Here is a 23,256-nt window from a genome sequence, read left to right on the forward strand (position 1 = left end):
TCGAGCCCCTCACCCCAACGCGAGCATATTTCTCGTTTCTCCGTGTTCCGAGGCGACTTTCCACACCGGTACAATTTCCAAGCGGAGACCGAGGGCACGTTTTAAAATGTGTGCTCACCCTGGCTCGTGACCTTCATAACGGGCCACTTTCTGCTTCTGTGACTTTGCAGGGGTGCACTTTGGGTGCGTGTGCGCGTGCAGGGCTGTCCTCTGCGTGACTCCTCGCGGGCTCAGAACGAGCAGGCATGGCTCAGCGGCGACGGGAAACTACGTATTATCGGAGGTCATAAAAAGGAGGCTGGGCCCGCTCCCCACACGTTCTCCGGCCGACACGCAGAACAAATGAGCGCTGCCGCCGCCGTGCTGGTTGAGACGCGAGTTGTCGGCAGGGAGACGATTGCTGCATTTCCCCAAGCACGTGGAGCGCAAAAGGTCCCTGCGTAGCTGTACGCGGCACTGCTACGTGAGACAGCGTTATCTCCTACTGTGTTGTCACATTATTTAAAAATAACCCATCAGAGATGAGTCACTCTCCAAAGCAACTTAGGAGCGCGGAGCCGTTTTCATTCAGAGAGAACAAGTCCGGCGAGCTTACAAGCTCCCCGCGCGAGGGTGACTTCAGGTCACCTGTGGCTGCCTGTGGGCGTAAAGGAAAAAGAAGAAATGGTCGGTGCCGAGGCTCTTCGTAGGAATTCAAGTCCGTCCTTCGTTCCAGGTGCGTGTGGCTCAGGGCCTTCCCGGGAAGGGGTCTCTGCGTGGGGGTCGCCGTGTCAGAGGTTAGGAACACACTGGAGATTTTAAGAAACCGTCCGACTACTTTCCACAGCGGTGTCACTGTAAGCCCCCGACGACCTGGCCCGGCTGGCTACGGGCCGCCGGTTCCTCCGTGTCTCCGGCTCCTGGCGCCGGTAGCCTTTCCGAGGGAGCCGTTCCAACCGTCTTGCCGTGGCTTTAGTTGCGCTTTCCTAGTGGCGGATGACGCGGAACATCTTGTCAGGTGACGATTTGCCACCCATATGTCCTATTTGGTAAAGTTCATTAGAATCTTTTCCCCGTTTTAAAAATGGGGCCGTTTTTCCCTATTAAGTGTCAAGAGTTCTTTATTTATTCTGGATTTAAGTACAGGGTTTGCAAATATTTATTCCGACCTGTGACTTACATTTTCATTTTTGCAGTGGTGAATTCTGAACAGGAAATGCTTTCTTTTATAAAAAAGTCACATTTTCCATTTTCTTCCTCAATAGTGGTTTTGGTGCCCATATTGAAGAAAACTTTGTCTACCTCAAGACCACAAAGGTCTTATTCTGTTTTCTTCCTAAAGTGTCACAGGTTAGCCCCTAAACTCAGAACTGTGATTGATTTTGAGTTATTTTTGTGTGTGGTGTGAAGCAGCTATCTCCCCGTTTAATTATCCTGGCACCTCTGTTTCACACCCACTGATCAGGTGTTATTTCTGGACTTTCTATCCTGTTCCCTTGACCGGCATGTCTCCCCTCCCTGGGCACACCACCCTCACGGCCCACACGGTCCCGACTACTGTAGCTCGATAGTTCATTTTTAAGTCAGATTGAGTAAGTCCTCCAATTTGCTGCTTCTTTTTCTAAATTCTTTTGGTCACTCTATGTCCTTCGGATTTCGGTATCTATTTTAGGGTTGGCTTGCTATTTCCTTAAAGAAAAAAGCTTGCTGGAAACTCAACAGGGATCATGGTAATTATGTAGATCAATTGTGGGGGGAGTTTTCCATCATGACCATATTTTCCAGTCCACGAATATTCTAAATCTTTCCGTTTATTTGGATTGTGTTCAGTATCTCTCATCAATAGTTTGTAGCTTTAAGTATATACTTTTGGTGCTTGTTTTATTTTATTTTATTATTTTCAATGCTATTGCAGATGGAATGCTTTTCTTAACATCATTTTGAGATTTTTCATTGTTAGTGTACAGAAATATAATTGGGGTTATTATATTGATTTTGTATCCTACCACCTTGCTGAGCTATCTTATTATTTCTACCATATATTTTGCAGATTTGTTAGAAGCACGTTTCCTGCAAATAAATACAGTTTCATTTTCAAATCTATATGTCTTTGTATTTCTTGCTGTATTACACTGGCTGGAACTTTAGTAAAATGTCAAATAGAAGTTTGAGGTGGACATTCTTGCCTCAGTCTCAATCTGTGAAGAGCAGACATCAACAGACACACACACACACACACACACACCCCTTACTCCATGTCTGTGTCCTACAGTTATTCCCTAACACTTTTTTAAGAATGGACAATTTCAAACACCCAGAAAAGTGGAAAGGATTGTACAAGAATGCCCAAACACTCAACTTCCAGGTCCTATCATCATTAAAATTTTGCTGTAAATATTTCTTTTTAACCACGTGACTATCCATCCATCATTTGATTTTCTGGTGTTTTTCAAAGCCAGCAGGACGCAGACATCAGTACCCTTTGCTAAAGCACACGGATGCCACTTCAGTCTTAGCACACCCAGATTGCACTGCATTTATCTCTTTCTCTCCCCTTACACACACACACACACACACACACACACACACACACACACACTATAAGCCCTACAGTTAAGAATATTTTCTGTCTGTCAGTTTTTCTTCTCTTCTCCCTCCACCTTTGTTCCCATATGAGTGGCATGCCTGGGTACCGAGTAAATGCTTCAAATCAGTCAAACAAGCAATCCCAAGCATTTTCTGTCCTCATTCCGGGGGCAGCCTGAGACCCTTCACGTGCCCCGCGGCTCTCACCTGCAGCGGGGAGCTCTCCCGGCACGTGGCGATGGTGGGACACAGACCCGGACACCTCGGCTGCGGCGGGGCCTCCTTGCGCTGCTCTCTACAGGGATGGGGCAAAAGGGAGGACAGACTCCCATCAGCAAAGAAGGGCCTTGCTTTGTGCAGTGAGCTCAGAGAGCGCCGCCGACAGCTGCAAAGCTCCATGCACTGGCCGCCATCGTGACATGCTCATCTGCAGAGCCTCAGAGCCAGCAGCTCCTGGGAGGCCGTCCGTGTGCCCTCGGGTTGGCTGCACAACGGAGGACACGGCGCAGGAGCGCCACCCGTAAAGGTCTATGACCGCTTGCCGGCGGGAGGCCACAGGGGTGCTTCTTCCTGCTGCGGCGCCCCCACGCTGGGCCACTGCGTTCCCGGGTCTGTGGGTGCAGCAGAGCTCAGTTACAGATGGACAAAGTGACCTGCCTTGGAGACCACGGCATTGTCACTCTGTGCTCCTTCCTTGCAGCAACTGTAGGAAACGGAGGACTGTCCTTGATTACCCAAGTAGGTCCAATGCAATCACACGAGTCCTTCAAAACTGAGAAATGAGGAAAACGAGGAAGTCTGAGAGATCTAAAATATGAGGAGACTAGACCCACCATTACCGACTTAGAGACAGAAGGGCCACGTGGCAAGAGCAGGAAAGCCACAGCTGCATCGGCATTCTCAATCTGCCCGGAAGCAGACTCGTCCCCATAACCTCCAGAAGGGAGGGCTGACCTGTAAGCCGTGACTGCTGCCTTGGGAGGCACCAGTCAGGGACCCAGCTGAGCTTGCCAGGCATGTGACCCACAAGCGCTTTCACACGAGTCTTAGTTCAAGCCACCACATTTGTGGGAATTTGCCACATAGCAATAGAAAATAAGTACAAGCCACTTGATGGACATTAGCCGAGCAGAACACCTGTAGAATTAGGCAAGAAGTATCTTCACACGTGTGATCCTACTTTCGCAGCAGATTAACGGTCCAGAGGAAATACTCCCAATAAATTGGTCTGAAAACTACTATTAGAGAGAAGCACCTTAGAGAGTCCGACACTAAGTTCTCCCCTAAAATATACCAGTGATTTCCATCATGGAACTCCACAGGCACTTACTGAGTGGATTTTTCTTTTGGGGGGTGGGCGGAGTGCCACATGATTTAAACATATTCTTTGATCTCTAGGAGCTGACATTCTGACAGTGGGCTTTGCCTAACATGTAAGGCTGTGAGTGTCCAGGTCAAACTAGGGACACTTCTGCAGGAAAGAGAGGCCACTGTGACAGACGGCCCAGCGCATTGAGAGGGCTTGTCTCTCAACACAATCGACCTTTCAATACAAAGGTTAGCAGCTCACTCTCCAGTTGGAGAAGGGAACACTATAGTGATTGAAAATAAGAAATAACATTCCAGAGATGAGGAATATGGTCCCTCCCAAAGATGAAATAACTTATATTCATAAAAATTATGTTTCTTTTTCTTTTAACTATGTCCACAACGTATGGAATTTTTTAAAGTTTATTTATTTATTTTGACAGAGAGAGACCTTGGGGAGAAGGGGCAGAGAGAGAGGCAGAGAGAATCCCAAGCAGGCTCACTGCTGCCAGCACAGAGCCCAACGTGGGGCTCAAACCCACAAACCGTGAGATCATGACCTCAGTAGAAACCAAGTGTCCCATGCTTAACCGCCTGAGCCACCCAGGGGCACCACAATATATGGAATTTTTAAAAGGGGCTCTAAAGAGTTGAACAATGTGATCACAATTTTATAAAAACAAAGCATCGTGAGTATAACTCACAAAATAATACTAAAACGGAACTTGGTAGACAGTCCTCGGAGGGCCAGCAGTGACTGCAGCGCGTGGGGCGGCCAGCGACTTTGGGTCCCCAGTTCCTGCGCGGCGTCCACACCGACTGCCCGAAAACGGGGTTAGTCTCGGTTGCTTCTAGAGGCGGCCGGCCCCCAGGCCCGACAGGGTGAGGGGAATGTGCTCAGATTGTACCTAAAGGACCGCAGTGAGGCGATGCTTCAAGTGAAACTCCAAACGACCCGGGTTTTCCCAGAAGCATGGCCACCGGGTGTCTAAGGAAACAAATGCAGAAGGAGCCACCGGGTGTCTAAGGAAACAAATGCAGAAGGAACGAGCGGATTCTTTGTGGAGGGATTCCCGCCCCTCCGTCGAGAGCCGGCACCGGCCCTGCGACCCGCCCCGCTCCGCCGGAACATGGGAGTCGCCCCCCACCCGTTTCTGCGAGGACCGAGCTTCCGAGAGCACCACCGAATTGTGGCACTTCCGGCCCGCTCCCCCGGGGGAGACCGACTTCCGGGGCAGTTTCAGGGCGTGGAGCCGAGACCACGCGGCTCCGCTCGCTCCCGCCTCTAGGGAATGTTTATTGTAACTCCACTTCCAACTCCGCCTTTCTCAGAACTGCACGAAAACTATTTTAAAATTTACACAGAGACTAAAAACGTGGAGGAATTGTCAACTATGAAAACTAAAAAATGCCGAGGGCGTTCCCCTGCCGGACGTTCAGGGTGAGGCGCGGCCGGAAGAGGGTCTCCCGGGGGAGCCCGGGGCACCAGGTCCTGGGCGAAGTGCGGCGCTGGCTCAGGGCGACATAACGACCTTAGCCCCTGTCTCCGTGAACACGCAAACAAATTCAGGACGGCTTGGGAATCAAAATGCAAAGCGAATAAAACTGGTGAAAATACTAGCAGAGAATGTGGATATTTGTATAACCTTGGAGTCATGAAGACTTTTTAAAGCAAGACGATTGAGAGCATATAGTATTTGTCAGACAGATAAAACTCTAGTAAGCTTACACATTTACCTACGTGCAGATGGACTCAGGTCGTCATCTGCTTGCTGTGGGCGATAAAAATTCACAAAGTGAAAAAGCTGCTGACACTGGGCTTAGTCTTATACACAATCCAAGTCAGTTAGTAGTTAATTTTGAGTAATGGTGCCTCAGAGTCTCCTGGGTCCTAGGAAAGGATCTCACTGGGGGATAGCACCCCCGTCACATGAATACCTGGGTCTTCACTTAACTAATAGTTAAGAAACTGGAAGTGGGACTGCTGACTTCAACGGTGAGTATACATTTCACTTTTTAAGAAAACACCAAACTTCTTATCAAAGTGATAAAATTTGGTATCTGCACTAGTAACGTAGGAGCCCTTCGATCTACAGCTTCACCAACGCTTTTTATTGTTAGTTCTTTTGATTATAGCCATTCTAATGGGTGTGTAATGGTATCTTACTGTGGTTTTGTGTTTTCTTAATGGTAAATGATGTCGATGTGCTTATCTGTCACCATGGATCCTCCTTGGTGAACAGTTGGTTCAAATCTTTTGCCCATTTAAAAAGTTAAAACACTGTGTCATTTTTCTCATAATGGAATTTTGAATTCTTTATATATTCTGGACACAAGTATACGATTTGCATATATTTCTGCCTTTGGCTTATGTTTTCATTTTCTTAATGGCACCCGTTTGAAAAGCAAATGTTTTTAATTTTGATGAGAAGCAGCTGCATTAATATACGGGCCTAAAAGGAGTCAGCCCTGCTGGCTTGATTCTGTGGATAGTGAACATACAAATGATATAACACACATGCACACCACACACCAAACACACATGTACTGCGCTGCACACACACACCATGTACACATGCACACATACACATGCACTCAGTCACACACACACACACACACACGCACCGTATCTCACACTAAACACACACAGAACCACACACACATGCACTGCGTCGCATACTATGCACACGCAACCACACACATGTGCATCACATTATACACATCATGCACTCACACATGCAAACATGCAGTGCATCTCACACCAAACACATGCACACACACCGCATCACACACACCTGCACTGCATCACACAACGCACGCGCGCGCGCGCACACACACACACACACACACACACACACGGAATCGAAGATTGTGCCAACACAGAAGCAAAGGACTGTGTTTGAGAAGTCCCAGCTGCAAGGTGACACTGGGCACTGCCCCAGGCCCCGGAGAGCGCAGATGGTGAAGCAGAGGGGCACCCGCTACCTGTGGCATGCTTATTTTGAAGGACAGCTCTTTCCTCCCTGCTGGAACTTCTGGAGTCTTCTGATGGAGGTTCTGTGTCACATACTCATACGTGCTCAACTTCTTGAACACTAGAGAGGAGAAAGGCGGAAACGGGCAGTTACAATTACGCAAGCGGGCAGAGTGGCCCACAGGCCACCACCCGGTCTCCCAGGGCTTCCCCCCAGGGTGCCGGGAGCTGCCTCCTAACCCGGGGCGCCGGGAGGCCGCTGCATGGCCACCCCGGGGCCCACCTGGCCTGTGGGAGGCAAGCGGTAGCTCGTCCCAGCCCCAAGGCTGCTGGCGCCCCGTCCCAGGAACAGCTGCCCTGCAGCCTTCCAGGCCCACAAAGCCAGTGTGGACCCGGACGCTGGCTCCGGCACTGTGGCAGAAGCACCCCGGGTCACTGAAAGGACATCTGAGACCCGGGTCTGTCAACAGACAGCACCGTCCACGAAACGGGTTCTGTGCCTGCTTCAGCAGAGGCACCCATCCTCCCACTTCTCTTTCCCTAAAACCAACACGAGGACAGATGGCTTCTAATTATTTCTGGAAAGGGAGAAGGGCCGCCCACAGAAGCCTATTTGCAGCTGGAGGAGCAGACGGAGGGTGGGCTGCCCCCACACCCGCGTGGAGCCCGTTCCCTTCCCTGGGTGGTGTGTACAAGTGCGTCTGTCTGTGTTTGCTTTGGCTTGCTGCTGGACTCCACCTGGCTCTTACTGGTCCTCCCACCTCCCCCAGAACCTGTGTGAGGGCGTCATTTGCGCCTGGCCACACGCTCGCGAAAACACTCGTTCTCTCGCAGGGATTGCAGGGACGGCTGCCATCGCCGTCGGGTGGCAAGTACACACTGTGTGTTCCCCAGAGCTCACACTCGTCCAGAGTTTTGTGTAAACGCCTTCATCTGACAGTAGCGAGAGGAGATGTGGCCGGGGAGGGAGGCCAGAGTGCGGTGTGCACCGAATGAGCGTCTGCCATGTCCCCCCGCCGGCGACACTAGGCGACAACACAGCAGCCGGGGCCGCTGGTCTCTGGGATGCTCTGTGCCCCCGCTCGTGTGGAGGCGGCTTTCCCCACGCTCCTGCTGCTGGCACCCCGACATCCGTGCGTCTTCCTGGGAGGTCTTGCCCTCACCAACGCTGCACTCTGCTCGTGCTGCAGCCTCGTCAGGATGTCCTTCCCCCAAACTTCAGCGTGGGGCATCCAGCTGCCCACGGCTTCCGACAGGCCCCCCAGCGGCCCCCACACCCCACCTCAGGGTATTTGCGTCACACCGTCCCTTGGAGAGTGAGTGGCCCCAGCGCCTTGCACAAGAGGTGAGGGGCGTCACTTCCATGACTGGGCTACAAAAGGCCGGCTGCCCCCTCGTGCTGGAGCGTCCTGGTGGGAGGCGGCACCGGCCAACAACTCACGGGGAACTGAGGCCAGGAACTGGCCTGCCAACACCCTGGCGTGGGTCCCGGTCGGATGAGACCACAGCCCTCCTCACGCCTGGCGGAAGCCTTGTGGCCAAGCAGGGCCAGTGGACCCAGCTAAGCTATGCTGAACCCATGACCCACAGAGACTGCAAGGTGATTAACTCTGTTACTTCAAGCAGGGTAAGTTTACTGTAACAATAGCTAAAAATCCAACTTTTTCTGGAAGTCTGTGCTTTGCTGTCCAAATACCCTGTAAACAGCACCTTGAGCCATAAGCTCCGTGTGCGTCTCCCTCCCCTACCCCCACAGTGAGTGTGGCACCACCACCCTCCCTGTTGCTTGGGTTGAGGCCTTCTGGTCCCTCTCCCATTGGCCATCTGTCCCGTGGGCCTATTCTCCAGTCTCACATCCATCTGTCCTGAGTGGCCGCAGTGGACTTCTGGACCTGCCCAGCTTGCCACCTGCCGGCTGTCATGTAGGCTGCAGCTGGGGCACTGTCCCCAAATGCACCCTTGTCCCCATTGGCCAGTGCGTGGAAGCTTTAGGATAAGGGCCTGGGCTGACCCACCTCTGGCTCTGGGTGCCGATTCTGGCTCTGGCTCTGCTGAGGACACTCCCTGCGCCGGACCTGCTCCGGCAGCCACATGGGGCCCCCACTGCCACCTTCTCCCTTGCGGAGGCCACAGAGAGAAGTCGTGCCCTCCCCCGGGCCACGGCATAGTGGGGCCTGCTGCACGCAGTGCTGCGTGGACTCCAAGAAATGGCCAGTGTCCCTGCAGCGAGCTGGGTCAGCAGATACCCTGTCGCTGGCTCACTATTTTTCATTGTTAGGACTTGGTGCTTCTCTAAATCCCCTGTTCTTTTTTTAATGGTGCCTGTTCCTGCCTCACACGTTCTGCTCCCTTATCTAACTTACTCCTAGGCCCTCTCGTGTCCTCTGCAGGCCTCAGAGCAGAATGAGCCCTGCTGTCCCTCTAGGGGTGTCTCTTCCTGTGATTTGTCTGATGTGCTCGTTTCTAGCAGGGGCCAGCAGACCTTGTCGTGGGCCATGTTGGAACGCAAGGGACAAAGACTGGAGTGGGGGTCAGGACACGTACTTAAGAAGAGGTGGAAGATGAGCAGGTGTCCAAGCAGCAGGAGGCTGAGGGCGGACAGCAACAGGACGAACACCCCAATGCCCAGGACCACCAGGGTCTTCGTCTTTACAGGGAACAAAGGAAGGAACAGCAGCCAAGTGTCCTTGGAGACGTCTGCGGAGGCAAGGGAGATGTGCGTGCATCCAGCACCTGGGGCATGGCCAGCCCCTCCTTGGGAGGTGGGGGAGGGTGAGCAGCCTGAGGGAGCCTCTCCCCCGCCCCAGTGTGTGCCCTACCTCACCCAGGTGCCCTTGCAGCCCCCTGACTGAGGTGGGTGTCACAGCCCCACTTTACGGGTCTGGAAGGTGAGGCTGGGAGAGGATAACTAAGGGTCCGAGTCGCAGAGCCTGACCCCCTGCCTGGCTGAACCCCCACCCTTGTCCTGAGGGCCATGCCACTGTGCCAGGCCCTCCCCGTTCTCAGTCAGCCGCCCTCACAGGGAACTGCAAGGCAGTAGCCAGCGCCTTGGGACATTTCCAGGATGTGGTCCTCTGGGCCCCGAGGGCTGCTGATACTTCCAGACTTAAGTGTGAGGAAAGCACTGAGGAATCTGCAGGCAGGCCCATGGAGATGGAATCCAGCTGAAACGCTCTCATCCCACCACAGAGTCTGAGAGGTACTGATTCCAGTCCCTTATGTGGCGTGGAAAGTGGCCGCCAGGCCCGTTGCGCGCCTCGGGGGCTGCAGCGCAGTGTGCATGAAGCCGGATGTACCATGGGGTGGCCGGCCACATGCTTGTCCCCTCAGCCGTGATGTCTTGATGATTCCCACCAATGAGAGCAAAGTGCCCCAGGGAACTGGCGGGTAAGCAGCCCCATGGAATCTTCTGGAACAGCAAACCCAGGAGATTGCCTCAGTCATCAGGCAGTCATGTGCAGCACATCCACAATGGGTCCGGGGCCAGCAAGTTCCCAGAGAGAAGCACCTTCGGAGACCAGGCTGCCCTCTGTCCTGCCAGCGTGTGGCAGCGAGGGTCCAGCCGACGCCCACATTGGGAGGAAGTAAGGACACGTGCCATGGAACTCGGGTGCGCTGAGGCTGCCCCTTACCATGTGCGAGCCACATTTCAGAGCGTGTTGGGGCGATGAGAGGCCCCGTGGCCGGAAGGACCTTCGCAGGGAAGCCCCGGTGCCCACCGGTGACTGTTCTGAGGCGGCGGCCACCGGCCAGCCCTTCTGCTCAGGCCGCGTGTGGAGACTGTCAGGAAGGATGGCAGGCGGAGGCCTCCAGCTGGCTGTGTGCAGAGTGCAGGCGGCTCTTCCCGCTGAGCAGGGCCGGGTCTCGCTGAGACCCCACTGTTCCCTTTTACCATGGAAATAGCCAGGATGCACTCCGGAGCAGGTGCAGGTCAGATGGCCCATCCCACGAGGGCTCATCCAGCCCAGGTGCAGTGCGGGCCTGGGGGTGAAGGTGCACAGGGCACGGTGCCCCTCCAGGAAGAGGGCATGGCCGTGACGTGCTCTGGAGAGAGGCCTGGACTGAGAAAGGAATCTTTGCACCCTGAGGGCTGAGGTCGCCAAACACTCAGGACAGACACACGAGGTGCTCCACTTGGGGTCCTCCCTGCATCAGTGTCCAGGACTGCTGTGACCGATGGCCATAGACCAGGCAGTTTCAACAGCAGAGATGAAGCCCCGATGTCAGGCTGTTGCAGGGCCCGTCTCCCTCCGAGGCCACGGGGGAGGATCTATCCTTGGATCTAACAGCTTCTGGGGCTCCAGGCAACCCTGGGCTTGTGCCCATGTCCCCCCAGTCTCTTATAAGGATGTTTTCACTGGATCCAGGACCCCACACGTTGCCGGGTAACCCATGATCATCTCAGGATCCTTAATCACATCTGGGAGGACCCTCTCTCCAAATAAGGTCACGGTCACAGGCCCGGGGGGTGGGCAGTGATGGAAAGACCTTTGAGGCACATGTGTTCCCAAGGCCAGGCTCCTGGAGCCGCTCAGCAGACACCTGCAGCCACACACCACCCGGCACCTTCCCCAGGCAGCCCTGCCCTCCCGCCCCACCCTGCTCCCTGCCAAGACCAGCTGCTGGGTGATGGGCACGGGGCCCCAAACCTGCCTTCTGGTGCCTGGGGGCTGCTGCCCTCCTGCCCGGCCCCACAGCTCAACCAGCTAGGGGGCGGGCCAGACTGATTCCCCCTCATAGGGAGAGCTTTCCCCGAAAGACAGCTGGAGAGGCTACCACCACGAGGGACCCGAGGGAAAGCAACGCCAGAGGGGGCCCCCCGCCCCGTACCTTCATAGAGGGGATGACTGCGCAGCACCTCCGGGTTGACAGAGTACTGGATGAAGACGTACAGCAGGATGGTGATCAGGCAGAGCAGGCTGGCTGAGGCAGAGACCAAGGAGCAGAAGAAGTATCTGCGGGGGCCAGAGCCTGACTCAGGGCTGGGCAAGGTGCCCCTGACCCCGAACCCAAGGCCCAGCCTTCTTCCTGTCTCCTGGCACCCGAGCTCCCCAGGGGACGCCCTGAGGGCACCTCCAGTTTCTGTGCCCCCCTCCCACCCCGAACCCAAGGCCCAGCCTTCTTCCTATCTCCTGGCACCCGAGCTCCCCAGGGGGCGCCCTGAGGGCACCTCCAGTTTCTCTGTCCCCCTCCCACCCCCACGCGGCAGTGAGAAGGGCCCGGCCCGGCTCCCAGGTGGGTACACAGAGGCTCCGAGCAGGTCGGGCCACCCGCAGCTTCCTCCACACGCCGCCACCGCTCACCAGGGCTCCGCCAGGTCGGGGTCGGGACCACCACCCCTGCCCCCCACGTTGCACGGGACCCTGGGTGCTGTGCTTCCATCCAGAGGCATGGAAGCCCAGCAGGTCGGGAAGGCCAGGGGTGCTGGGACAGGCACCTGGCCGGCCAGCGGCCCACAGTGCACCATCTCCACACACCCTCCAGGGGCCTGTGCACACTTCTGTGCACAAGTGACATCTTGTGCTTTGGCAGGCATTAGACCAGAGTCACTCCTGTCCTCTTGCCTGTGCTCAGGACAGAGAACGATCTAACCATCCAAAAATTAAATTCTGGTCAGCAATTCTTGGAATAAGCTTCTGCTGCAAGGTCTTCCTTTGGGCTTTCTACCGTGGTGATATTTAAGGAAACTGTTTCTTTAGCATTTTCAATCTTCATCAATGTCTTTTCTCCAGCTGAAGTTTATCTGACTCCATTATTCTTTTCCAGAACATCTTGAGGTTTGTTTTTGTTTTTTTTTTTTTAACACATCTTTAGGCAGAGAGCTAAAATGTGAATGTCCTCAAAAGGTCATATAGATGTGGAGGGCAGCCTGCATTATGGCCCCTTGTCGAAGGCCCTGGAGGGCACGTGTCCTGTGTGTCCCGAGCCGCAGGGGGCAGAAGCCTGGCCCCACACCTGGCTCTGGTCCCCGGGGAGCCTGTAGTGTGCAGGGCAACTATTCCAGCCGACGGGCTCACCCTCAGCAGAAGGCCCTCGGCCATCCGCTGCTGCTGGCACCCGGCCAGAGGCGGCCCTCCCGGCAGGGTGAGGGCCAAAGCCACTCCAGCTGCACGTTCGGGGCCCGAAACGTCACTGTCCCTGACTCCCGCGTCTGTGGTGCCTCAGCGCCCAGTCCAGGCACTTCCCCTGTGAAGGCACGTCCTCTCAGGAGCTTATCACACTTTGCCAACTGTTTTGGCCAACTCGTCTTCTAAATGCAGTCATTTCCTGTTGCTTTCTCTGCCTGACGGTGGAAGGGACAGGAGGGAGTCTGGGACTCCACGTGGACAGGGGTGGCCACGCCCTCACCAGGACCCCCGCACACAAGGTGCCCTCACTTCTGTGTACACTCCTTGCTGCTGACACTGCCCAGTGGGTAGGAGGGCTCCTAGGGCCCAGCCGTCCCCACCGGGAACTTCTGCAGCCTGTTGTGCCCGGAGGCCACTGTCAGGACCTCGGAACTCCACCCTGTGTGCCCTTTGGGGCCCGGTCCGCTTGGTCCTCCTCAGTGGCAGGGCCACAAACCCTCGCCCGTCCCCGACGGCTGACCAGACCTCAAGGCCACCAGCCTGTGGCATCAAGGCCTTAAGAGGAGCATCTGGGGGAGAGAAGAAAGCCCTGCTACCGTGAGGAGGCAGCCCCAGCTGGCCTGGGGCTCCTCCTCTGTAGGGGAGAGGGCGGCATGGGGGCTCCCAGGCCCCCGATTCTCATTAGACTTTTCTAATCATGACAGCTTTGCATTTCCTTCTGCTCAAAGCAGCAACGCTTTTCAAACCTGAACAAGTGGAGCATTTCTTGACTGGGCTGCACAGAGCATGGCCCTCCTGGACCGGGCTGCACGGAGCACAGACCACGACGCTCCAAGACCGGGCCGCACGGAGCACAACCCTCCTGGACCGGGCTGCACGGAGCACAGACCACGACGCTCCAAGACCGGGCTGCCCGGAGCACAGACCACGACGCCCCATGACCGGGCTGCACAGAGCAAAGACCACGACGCTCCATGACCGGGCTGCACGGAGCACAACCCTCCTGGACCGGGCTGCACGGAGCACAGACCACGACGCTCCAAGACCGGGCTGCCCGGAGCACAGACCACGACGCCCCATGACCGGGCTGCACAGAGCAAAGACCACGACGCTCCAAGACCGGGCTGCACGGAGCACAACCCTCCTGGACCGGGCTGCACGGAGCACAGACCACGACGCTCCAAGACCGGGCTGCCCGGAGCACAGACCACGACGCCCCATGACCGGGCTGCACAGAGCAAAGACCACGACGCTCCATGACCGGGCTGCACGGAGCACAGACCACGACGCTCCAAGACCGGGCTGCCCGGAGCACAGACCACGACGCCCCATGACCGGGCTGCACAGAGCAAAGACCACGACGCTCCATGACCGGGCTGCACGGAGCACAACCCTCCTGGACCGGGCTGCACGGAGCACAGACCACGACGCTCCACGACCGGGCTGCACGGAGCACACCTGCTACGAGTGGTGGGTGAGCAGTGGAACCCCTTGCAGCGCCATGAGCCGGCGAAGGCCACTCTGAACTAACCGGGGGAGCCCCTGCGACTTTCTTGGCCACTCACAGCCTGGGCCCTAGCACGTGGGGTCCTGGCGAAGCCCGTGCAGGACTGAACACCTGCTCCCAGTGCAGCCTCGGCCCACATCCTCTGTGCTCTGACGGCCTCCCGGGAGAAAGCACCCGGGTCCAGGCCAGCGGGTCGAGGACAAGTCAGCTCGGCCTGAGCCCCTCTGGATGGGGCTGGGCCTCCACATTCGGGAGGGGCTCCAGGCCAACACATTTCAGAGCCAGACAAGGAGAATAGAAAGACGCTAAGGACCGCTGTGCTGGGGACAGCACGGGACTCCCCCCACTGCCTGTGGCCCCCACCCTCTTACCCATGAGGCCCCCAGCCTGCAGGACCCCTCTCTCTGGGCCCCCTCCCCCCTCCCCCTGACCAATCCCCCTCCCTCCCCCAGTCCTTTCACCCTCCCCCCTGCCAAGTCCCACCTCCCCCTTCCCTAGCACCCCACCCCTCTCCCCTGCCGAGGACCTCCTCTCCCTCCCCCAGGACCTCACCCCTCCCCACTTCGAGGTCCCCCCCACCCCCCGCCCCCGCCCTGCAATGCCCTTATCCCACTTCCCTGCTGGGTCTCCCTCTCCCTCCCCCAGGACTCTGCCCTTCCCTCCCGGACCTCCCCCTCCAGCCCCTCACCTATAATTCCTGCCCCCTACACAGTTGTTAAGCCATTTGCAGTGGTGGTCAAAGTCAGATACACACTTGTTGCAGGCCCTACAGTGTTTAGCCTTCTTGTTCCTAGAAGGAAGAATTCACACGAGCAGCCCGTTTGCAGCATGTGTGGGAGGAAGACAGGGTCAGAAGGGAGAGACAGGTGGCAGGGAAGACCAGGCCCCAGGCGGGTTATCTTCCCTCAGCCACGCCTGCCACACGGTGCCACCAGCTCCCATCCTGAGCCACAGGCCTCCCTCCCAGGCTGCCTGCTGAGCCTTCAGTGCTCTGACTAGCCCAGGTGGGGTTCCGGTGGGGGGGCTGGGACTCATCTGAGCCCCTAGATGGGTGAGGGGTCCTGCGTGTCTCAGGGCCACTGCTGCTCATTCAAGGAAAGCAGCACCAGTCAGCTGCATGGAAACAGAAAGGCCGGGGCAGGACCTGCCTGTGCACAGCACGGGGAGGGGACGGGTCCACATGGCAGGGGCCGCGGCCTCGGGGCTGCCTGCCCCCACACGCTGGGTACTCACACGGTGACCTCACACAGGTGGCAATACTGGTTCTCGATGACATGCGTGTGTTTGGATGGGTCGAAGGTGGGTACGGGCTCCGAGTAGTTCTTGAGCCGTACGTTGGTTTCAGCAGGATCGATGGAAATTGCAAGCAAGTGGACCACGCAGTGGAAACAGAAAAGCCCACCAGTCACCTGGGCGTGAGTGTGTCAAGGAACGTGCGGCCAGGCCTGGTCAACACGGCGAAGGTGCCCGCTCAAACTAGAAGCAGGACCCTGGAGGCGCCTGCTTGCGGCCTGAGGGTGTGGACCCCACATTCACCAAGGCAGCAAGGGAAGGCCCTCAGGGGCCAGCGGCCACCACGCTGGGTGCCAAAGTCGTGGGGCTTCTTTGGGCAGCAGAGATGCTCAGAGCACGTGTGTCGGGGGAAGAAGACAGTGTATCATCAAAAAATGGAGGGGAGCAGGGAGGGCTCACACGGCCAGTCTGCACGGTCTGTCTGGGTCTCGTCTCGTCTCTCCTCGCCCCTAGGCCCCTCTGGCTCTCTGGCACCCACTCCCGCCGTGGCACCCAGGGTAAAACCAGTCCCTGGGCTCCCATCCTCCTCCTCCCCTTCGGGACCAACACACTGTCTGTCCCCTTGGAAACCAAACAGACGAGGTGGAAGCCGCCTCCCTGTCAGCCCTGCCCTGCTTCCCAGGACCAGTGCTGAATGGGAGGGTTCAGGGTTTACAGGCTGGGTTCCAGGGTGTGGCAGGGGGAAATGACCCAGCCCGGGAGGCGAGGCCACAGTGCACGGGGTTCTGCCGGGATCTGACAGGGGTGGGGGTTCGGAGCAGGGGGCTGGGGCTACTGCTCAGTCCTGCGGGAAGCCCCCTCGGGGTCCTCCTCAGACCTGCCAGCCGCCGCTGCCTCAGCCTCTGCCTCCGCCTCCACGGGCCTGGGGCTGACAGGCGGGGTCCTGCCTCCACAATGCACTAGCCTGAGCGGGAGGCTGCTTCTGGCCCAAATCGCTCATTCCTCCCTCGCCCTCCAGCCTCTAGGCACCACGTGCAGACCCAGGACTCAGGCTGCCAGATGACGGCATGGAGGCAATGGGGACCCAGCCCTGCTGGGGGAGGAGGGCGGGAGGAGGGCAGGCGAGAATGAGCTGAGGGCCATGAGGATCAGCCCAGGAAGCTGGTGCCCAGGCCAGGGGTGAGTGGAAGGGTGGCTGAGAACCAGCCGGGCCCTGGGGGACCTGCACGGGGGCACGAGACTGACCAGATCCCTCAGTGCCACATAAGGGATGTGGTGACACCAAGGCCCTTCCTGTGGCCACAGGACCCTGCAGGGCTGGGTAAGGCCTGAGCCTCCCCTGCTCTGCTGTTCCATTCAGGGTATGGGGCCGCGGCCAGGTGGTCAGGGGCCTGGTCAGGCTCTGCCATCACAGCTGGAGACACCAACACAGTGCTGGCACGCGGTCTCCCTGCACCTGCTCCCTGAAGCCCGAGGCGCTGGGTGGAGGCAAGCACTGTTTGTGTGGTTACTGGGGTAGCAGGTCCTGAGCACAGGGGTCCGGCCCAGGACAAGAGGTGCGGCAGGAAGGCCCCTTCCTCTGTCGCATCAGAAATAGGCAGGCAAGGGGTGGGGGAGGGACTGAGGCGTTGGGGCCCTTGGAGACGGTGTAGGGGCAGCGTGGCCTGCACTCTAGTCTCAAACTGGAGGCAGCGAGGCCCCTGACCTGAGCCTGATTTTCCCCTCATGTCCCAACCCTGCCGGTGCCGTGGCCAGGCCACTACCAGAACGTGTCCCCCAGGAACAGAGGGGCAGCCCCCCGCCATGTGGTAGGCAAGCCCCCTTAAGCACGAACACAGGTTCAGGGCAGGTCACCTGTGGGAGTGACATGGGCGAGCAAAAGGCCACCACCGCGTTTTGCCTGGCCATTCACTCCGCCAGCCACTTGGCTGAGAAGTGTCAGCAGGTGGGCACCACACCAAAGTTCTGCCCCCACATTCAGATGCCCGGGTTATGGGTGTCTCTCAGGTTGCAGAGAATAACAAAAAGTAAAAGGCACAAGGTAGGAGGTCTCCAGCGGCAGAAGGCCAGGCCCTGCCCTCGAGGCCCCATCCCCTTAGCAACAATCTGTGTTTGGTAAACACACAGCTCCGCCAGCCCAGGACACACGCCCTCCCGACCTTCCTTTCAGGTCCTTCCGGTTCTGCGGCAGGAAGGGGTGAGGCGCCCCCCAGAGCTCCCACCACCCCCCACCAGCCCTGCAGTCACTGAGGCTAACCTAACCAGGGGTTTCGCCTGGCCACGGCGCAGGCTCCCGGACTAAGACGGGTCACGTCAGAGGCCAGTCCCTCAGCACAGGGACCCTCCGGGGCCCTTCGCAGGGGCAGGGCTGTGGGGGAAGCTGGCCGCTGAGGTCAGCGGGGAACCAGGGGTCCGCCTCCTCTGCTGTGTCTTCTGGAGGTGCAACCCAGACCCTGCCCTCCCTCCTGGGGCAGCAGTCCCTGCAGCGCCGAACGACGGTGGCGCCCCCCGGTGGCCAAGCGCTGCGGAGCCTGAGGGGGAAGGAAGCCAGCCAGAACCTGGGACTCGGGCCAGCCAGGGGCTCCTGGGAGAAAGGGTGTGCAAGTGAGCTCGGGGCGCCCTCTGGGCCCGAAAGCAGGTGAGTTCTCAGAGTGCTCCCTGGACAGAGAACACAAGGCAGCTCGAGAAGGCCCCAGAACGGGCTGAGCCACAGCGAAGGGAGAAGGGAGACAACGGATTAGAACCCAGAACGCAAACAAACCCGCAGTCAGGGACGGAGCTTAGGATACAGATAGAGGGGCAGCTGGAGGCAGCAAGGAGGCCAGGAACTGGCCCTCCCCGGAGCTGGCCCCTGCCGACACTGAGGGCTTCTGGTCCCGGAACGAGAGAGGGCTCCCTCTCAGAACTGGGAGACGTTTCGCTGTGGTACGAGTCCCAGTGACAGTGCCATTCTGACCGGAAGTCGTGGCTCGGGCACCGCTGGCCTTCGTGCTGGGACACAGAGAGGAGACCCCTCGCCACACGCGAAGAGCGAACTGTGCCTGGATTCTGAATTTAAAAAACCCGACAAGGCAGGTTTTGGGGACCAGTAGAGAAGTCTACAAGGCTGGCGACTTCTGCCCATCCTCTTGTGTGGGAAAGACACAAGTTACACGGGGCGATGTGGGGCGTGGGATGTTGGCTTGGCAGGCCCCACCTAGCGTTGCCAGCCCTGGGCCACAGGCCTAGAAGCGGGGCAGCTGCATCCGGACACACAGGACCCACATTCCCAGCTCCGTGCCACTGGATCAGACACCCGGAGGGCCCCACGGGGGGAGGCTGGCCAGATCGGGGGCTGCGTGGCGCTGGGGGGGCAGCAGGCTTGCGCGTCAGGCCGTGGGGGACGCCCAGGCTCACTGGTGGGGTTGGCCAGCGGTGGCCCCCGGAGCGTGGATGCGCTGGCAGAACTGAGGTCCGTCACCCACAGGGTGAGGTGTGAGGAGGGGGCAAGGCCGGCGATGCCCGCCTGGCCGGGGGAGGAGCACTCGGCTGCACCTGCCACGCTCCACCAGGGGGCCTGCGCGCCAGCCCCAAGTGCGTCCCCGACGCCCGCCCACCTGGCCTGAAGCCTACTCTGGTGACACGTCTGGAGCCTCCTTTCTAGGCCACCACGGGGTTCACAGTCCCCACTGTGGCCTACGTGGCTCCTAGCAGCCGGCGGGTTTTCTCTCTGGCCTCGGCCACTCCAGGCCCAGCCAACACCCGCCACCAGACTCACCTGCCGCAAGAGGGACGCGGTTATAATCGGTGTCTTCCTCGCACCCCTGGCGTGGCTCCCCCGCCAGCCAGCCTGACCCAGCCCACTGCAGACCTGCAGACAAGCGGGGCCCGCATGGGGCACCCCAGACCCTGAGAACGAACGCCATGTGAATCCCTGGGACTCAGCCTTCAGTTTCTGAGCCAGCCCTGCGACCCCTCTGCGACCCTTTCCTGTCGTCCAGGCTGCCTGCCTCACCCCAAAGCCCCTCCAGCCCTGGCCCCCAGGCGTGCTCTCCCTGCACTGACGGCAGGCAAGCAGCAGACACTCCTGTGCTTTTAGCCCCGGCCCCAAGCCAGGGAGCCACACGGAGAACGAACGTAAGGTTTCAGGCAGCGTGGCCGTGGCGGGTGTCTGAGGTGAAGAGGAGGAGCGGGGTCGCAGAACAGGGGTCGCAGCGGGGGCTGGTAGGCGTGGCAGGGCCCCGAGCCAGATCTGGGGCAGGGCCCGCGGGGAGCCTCCCTGGGACAGCGGGCGCTGCTCCCACAGTGAAGGATACACCATAGATGACCAAGTTCCAGTCAGGCGGCAGCAAAGGGACGAAGATACCGAAGTTGGCGAAGGCCAAGATGAACAGCGTGATCCAGGCCACCGCCTGGAAGGTGTGCAGGGGCCACGACCAGCCATTCACTCTGGACCAGCGGCGGGGCGAGGCCTGCTTCCTGCTGGCTTCCCGCAGGGCCCCTCTCTGGCTCTGGCTGCACAGATCCATCTGCGAGACGGGAGGAGGGTCACCCCCACCCCCAGGGAAACCGAGGAAAAGATTGCAGGAAAAGCAGAGCCTATGACAACGCGACACTTTTGTGTGCTGAAATCCTCAGGGAATCTTCTGCAAGTTTCCCTTGAGGACAGAACAAGAGACCGCGTTCCTGCTGCAGAACAAAGGCCTGCTGACCAAGGGGCTTCTGGGGTCTCTGGGCACTCTGGGGACACCCAGGTCGAGCTGAGGGGCTGGGAGGGAGCCGTGGCCACTTCTGGCCAGGTGTCCGGCTGTTGGAGAAGGTGAGCCACATCACAGCCGCCTCTGGCAGAGCCGAGGGTCCTGGGGACTTTGCCTCATTAGGGAGGATTTCTGCCACTCTTCTCGGGGTGTGGGGCCAGGCAGGGCTTACCTGATCACTGAGACCCCTGGGGGACCACAGAGACCATCCCACATGGACGGCGAGGCCAGCACCCCGGGGGTTGGAGCGCAGAAAGGCACCGTGTTACGAATGACACGATTCCTGCGTGAAAACAACATTTGGATGGAAGTACCGGCCAATGGGAAGGATGCTTCTGAAAACCAAACCCCACTAACGGGGAGGTGGGCTCTAGGGCGTAACCGCAGACCTCGGCCCAGGGAGGTGAAGCAGGGACGTGGGAGAAACCGGATGTGCCGTGGAGGATGGCAGTGGAGACGGCACTTATCTTGTCGAAGGAGCGACGGGGTGCGGACAGGACACGAGGGCACAGGGAAGGCACAGGAGGGCGCACGTCGGCCCAGGAGCCCGTGGAAGGCAAGGGCGGGCCGCGTCCTACGGGGCTTCCCAGGACAGAAATGGCATCACTGACGCATGGAAACCCTGAGGTTGCAGCTGGCATTGGATTTGGTAAAACTTGAAGCAGAGCGAGTTTTCAAGCTCTGAGACTACTTTGAACCCCAACGGAGACAGCCAAAGTGTCACGGGAACATGGGACTGAGAGTGCACGCGTGGGGGCACCGCAGCAGCACTCCTCGGAGGCCCCCCGGAAGCTTCCCTGCAGCCGACCTCAAAGCGGCACCAAGAGCAACACTCCACGGGGGGGCGAGCGCAGCCTCGGTCCCCGGGGCAGGACCACCGCGGCCTGAGTGTGAGGTCACAACCACGCACGCGGCCCAAGCAGCCGCGGCGGGAGGTGCACGCTTACCGTCACCAGGAGTGGCTGCGGCCGGCACCGCCAGTCACGTGGGTGCTGGTGAGCCGGGGGGTCTGGAGAGAGCAGCTGCAGGTGGTGCAGGGGCCTCGCCCCGGGCCCCCTGGCGGGGCAGGTGCTCGGCTCGAACACCCCCTTGGATCTGCCGGTTCGGTTTTTCGCTCTCAGAAGATTCCAGCAGTTGTCACCAGGACAAATACACAGTTACCAACAAACGCACGGGCTCCTGACTCCTGCCGGGACCAGATGGCACAGTTAACGTGGGCTCCGCGTGTGCACGAGACACCCGTGCGGACACGTCCATCCACACGCGGAACACACGTGCACATGCAACACACCGCACATACCACATACGTGACAGACCACACACATACACGTGGAACACACGCACCAGAGACATACACGTGCACCACACGTACAGCACGCACACAAGACACACACACACACTCACAGCTTAGGCACACAAGATTTCTCGGCTCACTTCTCGTTCCTGACCTTTCTCGTGCTATTTCCTCAGCCTGGAGCCACGTCGTTTCCCCCCCCACCCCCCGCTAATGGCCATCTCTTGCCTTTGGAGCCTGTGCTGGCGTCACTCCCTAGACGACCTCCTAACCGCCCCCCCCCCCCCCCCCCCCCCCCAGATCTGAGCCAGGCCCCCGTCCACTCCTTCCGCAAATGCCGGGACTGGTCCTCCGGATTCAGGCCGCAGGAAGGGGACCTAACGATCTCCCTCTTGGGCAGACTCGGTGGGGCCTGAGTCCCTTCTTAGCCCAAGCTCAGTTCCTGACGTTCGTTTTTCGTCATTCCTAAGGGTTTAGTCCAGGTTTTGGTGTGAGACGTGTTGGAGCCGCAATGCTCCCACAAGGCCATCGTCACCTCCACGTCCCCAACACGAACATGGCCGACTCACAGAAGCTTCGAGCAGAGGCTGCTGCGCTGGCCCAGTGTGACTGTGGACGGTGACCCTGCCCCCTGCCAGACAGACACCGTCACACCATGCTCTCTGAACAGGGCGTCCTGGGCACACCTGCGTGTTTGTGATACCACAGCCTGGCAAACGTGACCTTCTGAAACCTGACACAGGTCCTGACAGCCCCCGCATCACTGTTTCATCCTGTGTCCTGCTTGGGGATGCGCACAGGTTACGCTTCTGCGTTCTCTGGTCACAGTAGAAGCAGGAGACACCTACCCCGCTGGGAGACGGGACCCGCTCCACTTCCTTCCTGGTCAACAGTCCAGGCAGGACTGAGGATCAAGGGCTCACTCGGCCCAGGTCTGAGAAACAACAAAGGCCCGGTTGCCGTGGCAATGATGGAGCCCAAGGCGCCTCATAAAGCCAGGGCCGGCCCCACCCTGGGGCCCCCACAGCCAACGGGGGGCAGGGCGGGTCCAGCTACAGACACCCTGTAGAGAAGGCCCGGGGCCCCCACAGCCAGCTGGGGACACCCTGCACAGAAGGCCCCCGTGGCCGGGGCGGGGCCAACTTCTGGTCTGGGTCAGTCCTACATCCAGCCTGACTACCTGGGCTTCCGCGTCCTCAACACGTACCCCCTTTGGCCCAACACGCCGTGCGGAGCGATCTTCGGGAGCAAAGCGTCCCTGGGGATGACAGGGACGCTGATCCTGGCAGCCTTGTCTGACCACAGGCGGGCGAGAGGAGACAGGGCCCAGGATGAGGGGCCGCAGGGAATGAGGGCGCTGGAGGCCGGTGGCCAGGCGGGGGAGGGGAACACGGCTGCCCCCTCTGGGCCCTGCACACCAGCACCCGCCCGCGGGCAGCCCCGGGTTGGCGCCCACACAGCTCTGCGTGCTAACCTCCACCTGGAACCACATCCCAGGGACTCCCGTGCCCAGGCCTGCCGGCCACCACTGTCCACGGCGCTCCCCCGGGCCAGGCCGACATGCCACCAGA

At 58.9% G+C, this 23,256-nt stretch overlaps 1 protein-coding gene across 1 annotated transcript; it reads right to left on the reverse strand.

Moving 5' to 3' along the window:
• Nucleotides 1-1,435: 1,435 nt before the first annotated feature.
• LOC109260216 (palmitoyltransferase ZDHHC11-like) lies at nucleotides 1,436-21,648 on the reverse strand. The gene is made up of 7 exons (XM_019438304.2): nucleotides 19,951-21,648; nucleotides 15,656-15,831; nucleotides 15,111-15,212; nucleotides 11,678-11,802; nucleotides 9,392-9,544; nucleotides 6,859-6,968; nucleotides 1,436-2,860 (listed from the first exon to the last, which is right to left on the reverse strand). Exons 1-7 carry the CDS (start codon nucleotides 20,161-20,163, stop codon nucleotides 2,690-2,692), a joined length of 1,050 nt encoding a protein of 349 aa, XP_019293849.2. The 5' UTR covers nucleotides 20,164-21,648; the 3' UTR covers nucleotides 1,436-2,689.
• Between the last annotated feature and the right edge of the window lie 1,608 nt (nucleotides 21,649-23,256).

This window comes from Panthera pardus, unplaced genomic scaffold, assembly GCF_024362965.1.
Source record: "Panthera pardus isolate Hobbes unplaced genomic scaffold, ASM2436296v1 HiC_scaffold_2, whole genome shotgun sequence".
Lineage (NCBI taxonomy): Eukaryota > Metazoa > Chordata > Mammalia > Carnivora > Felidae > Panthera > Panthera pardus.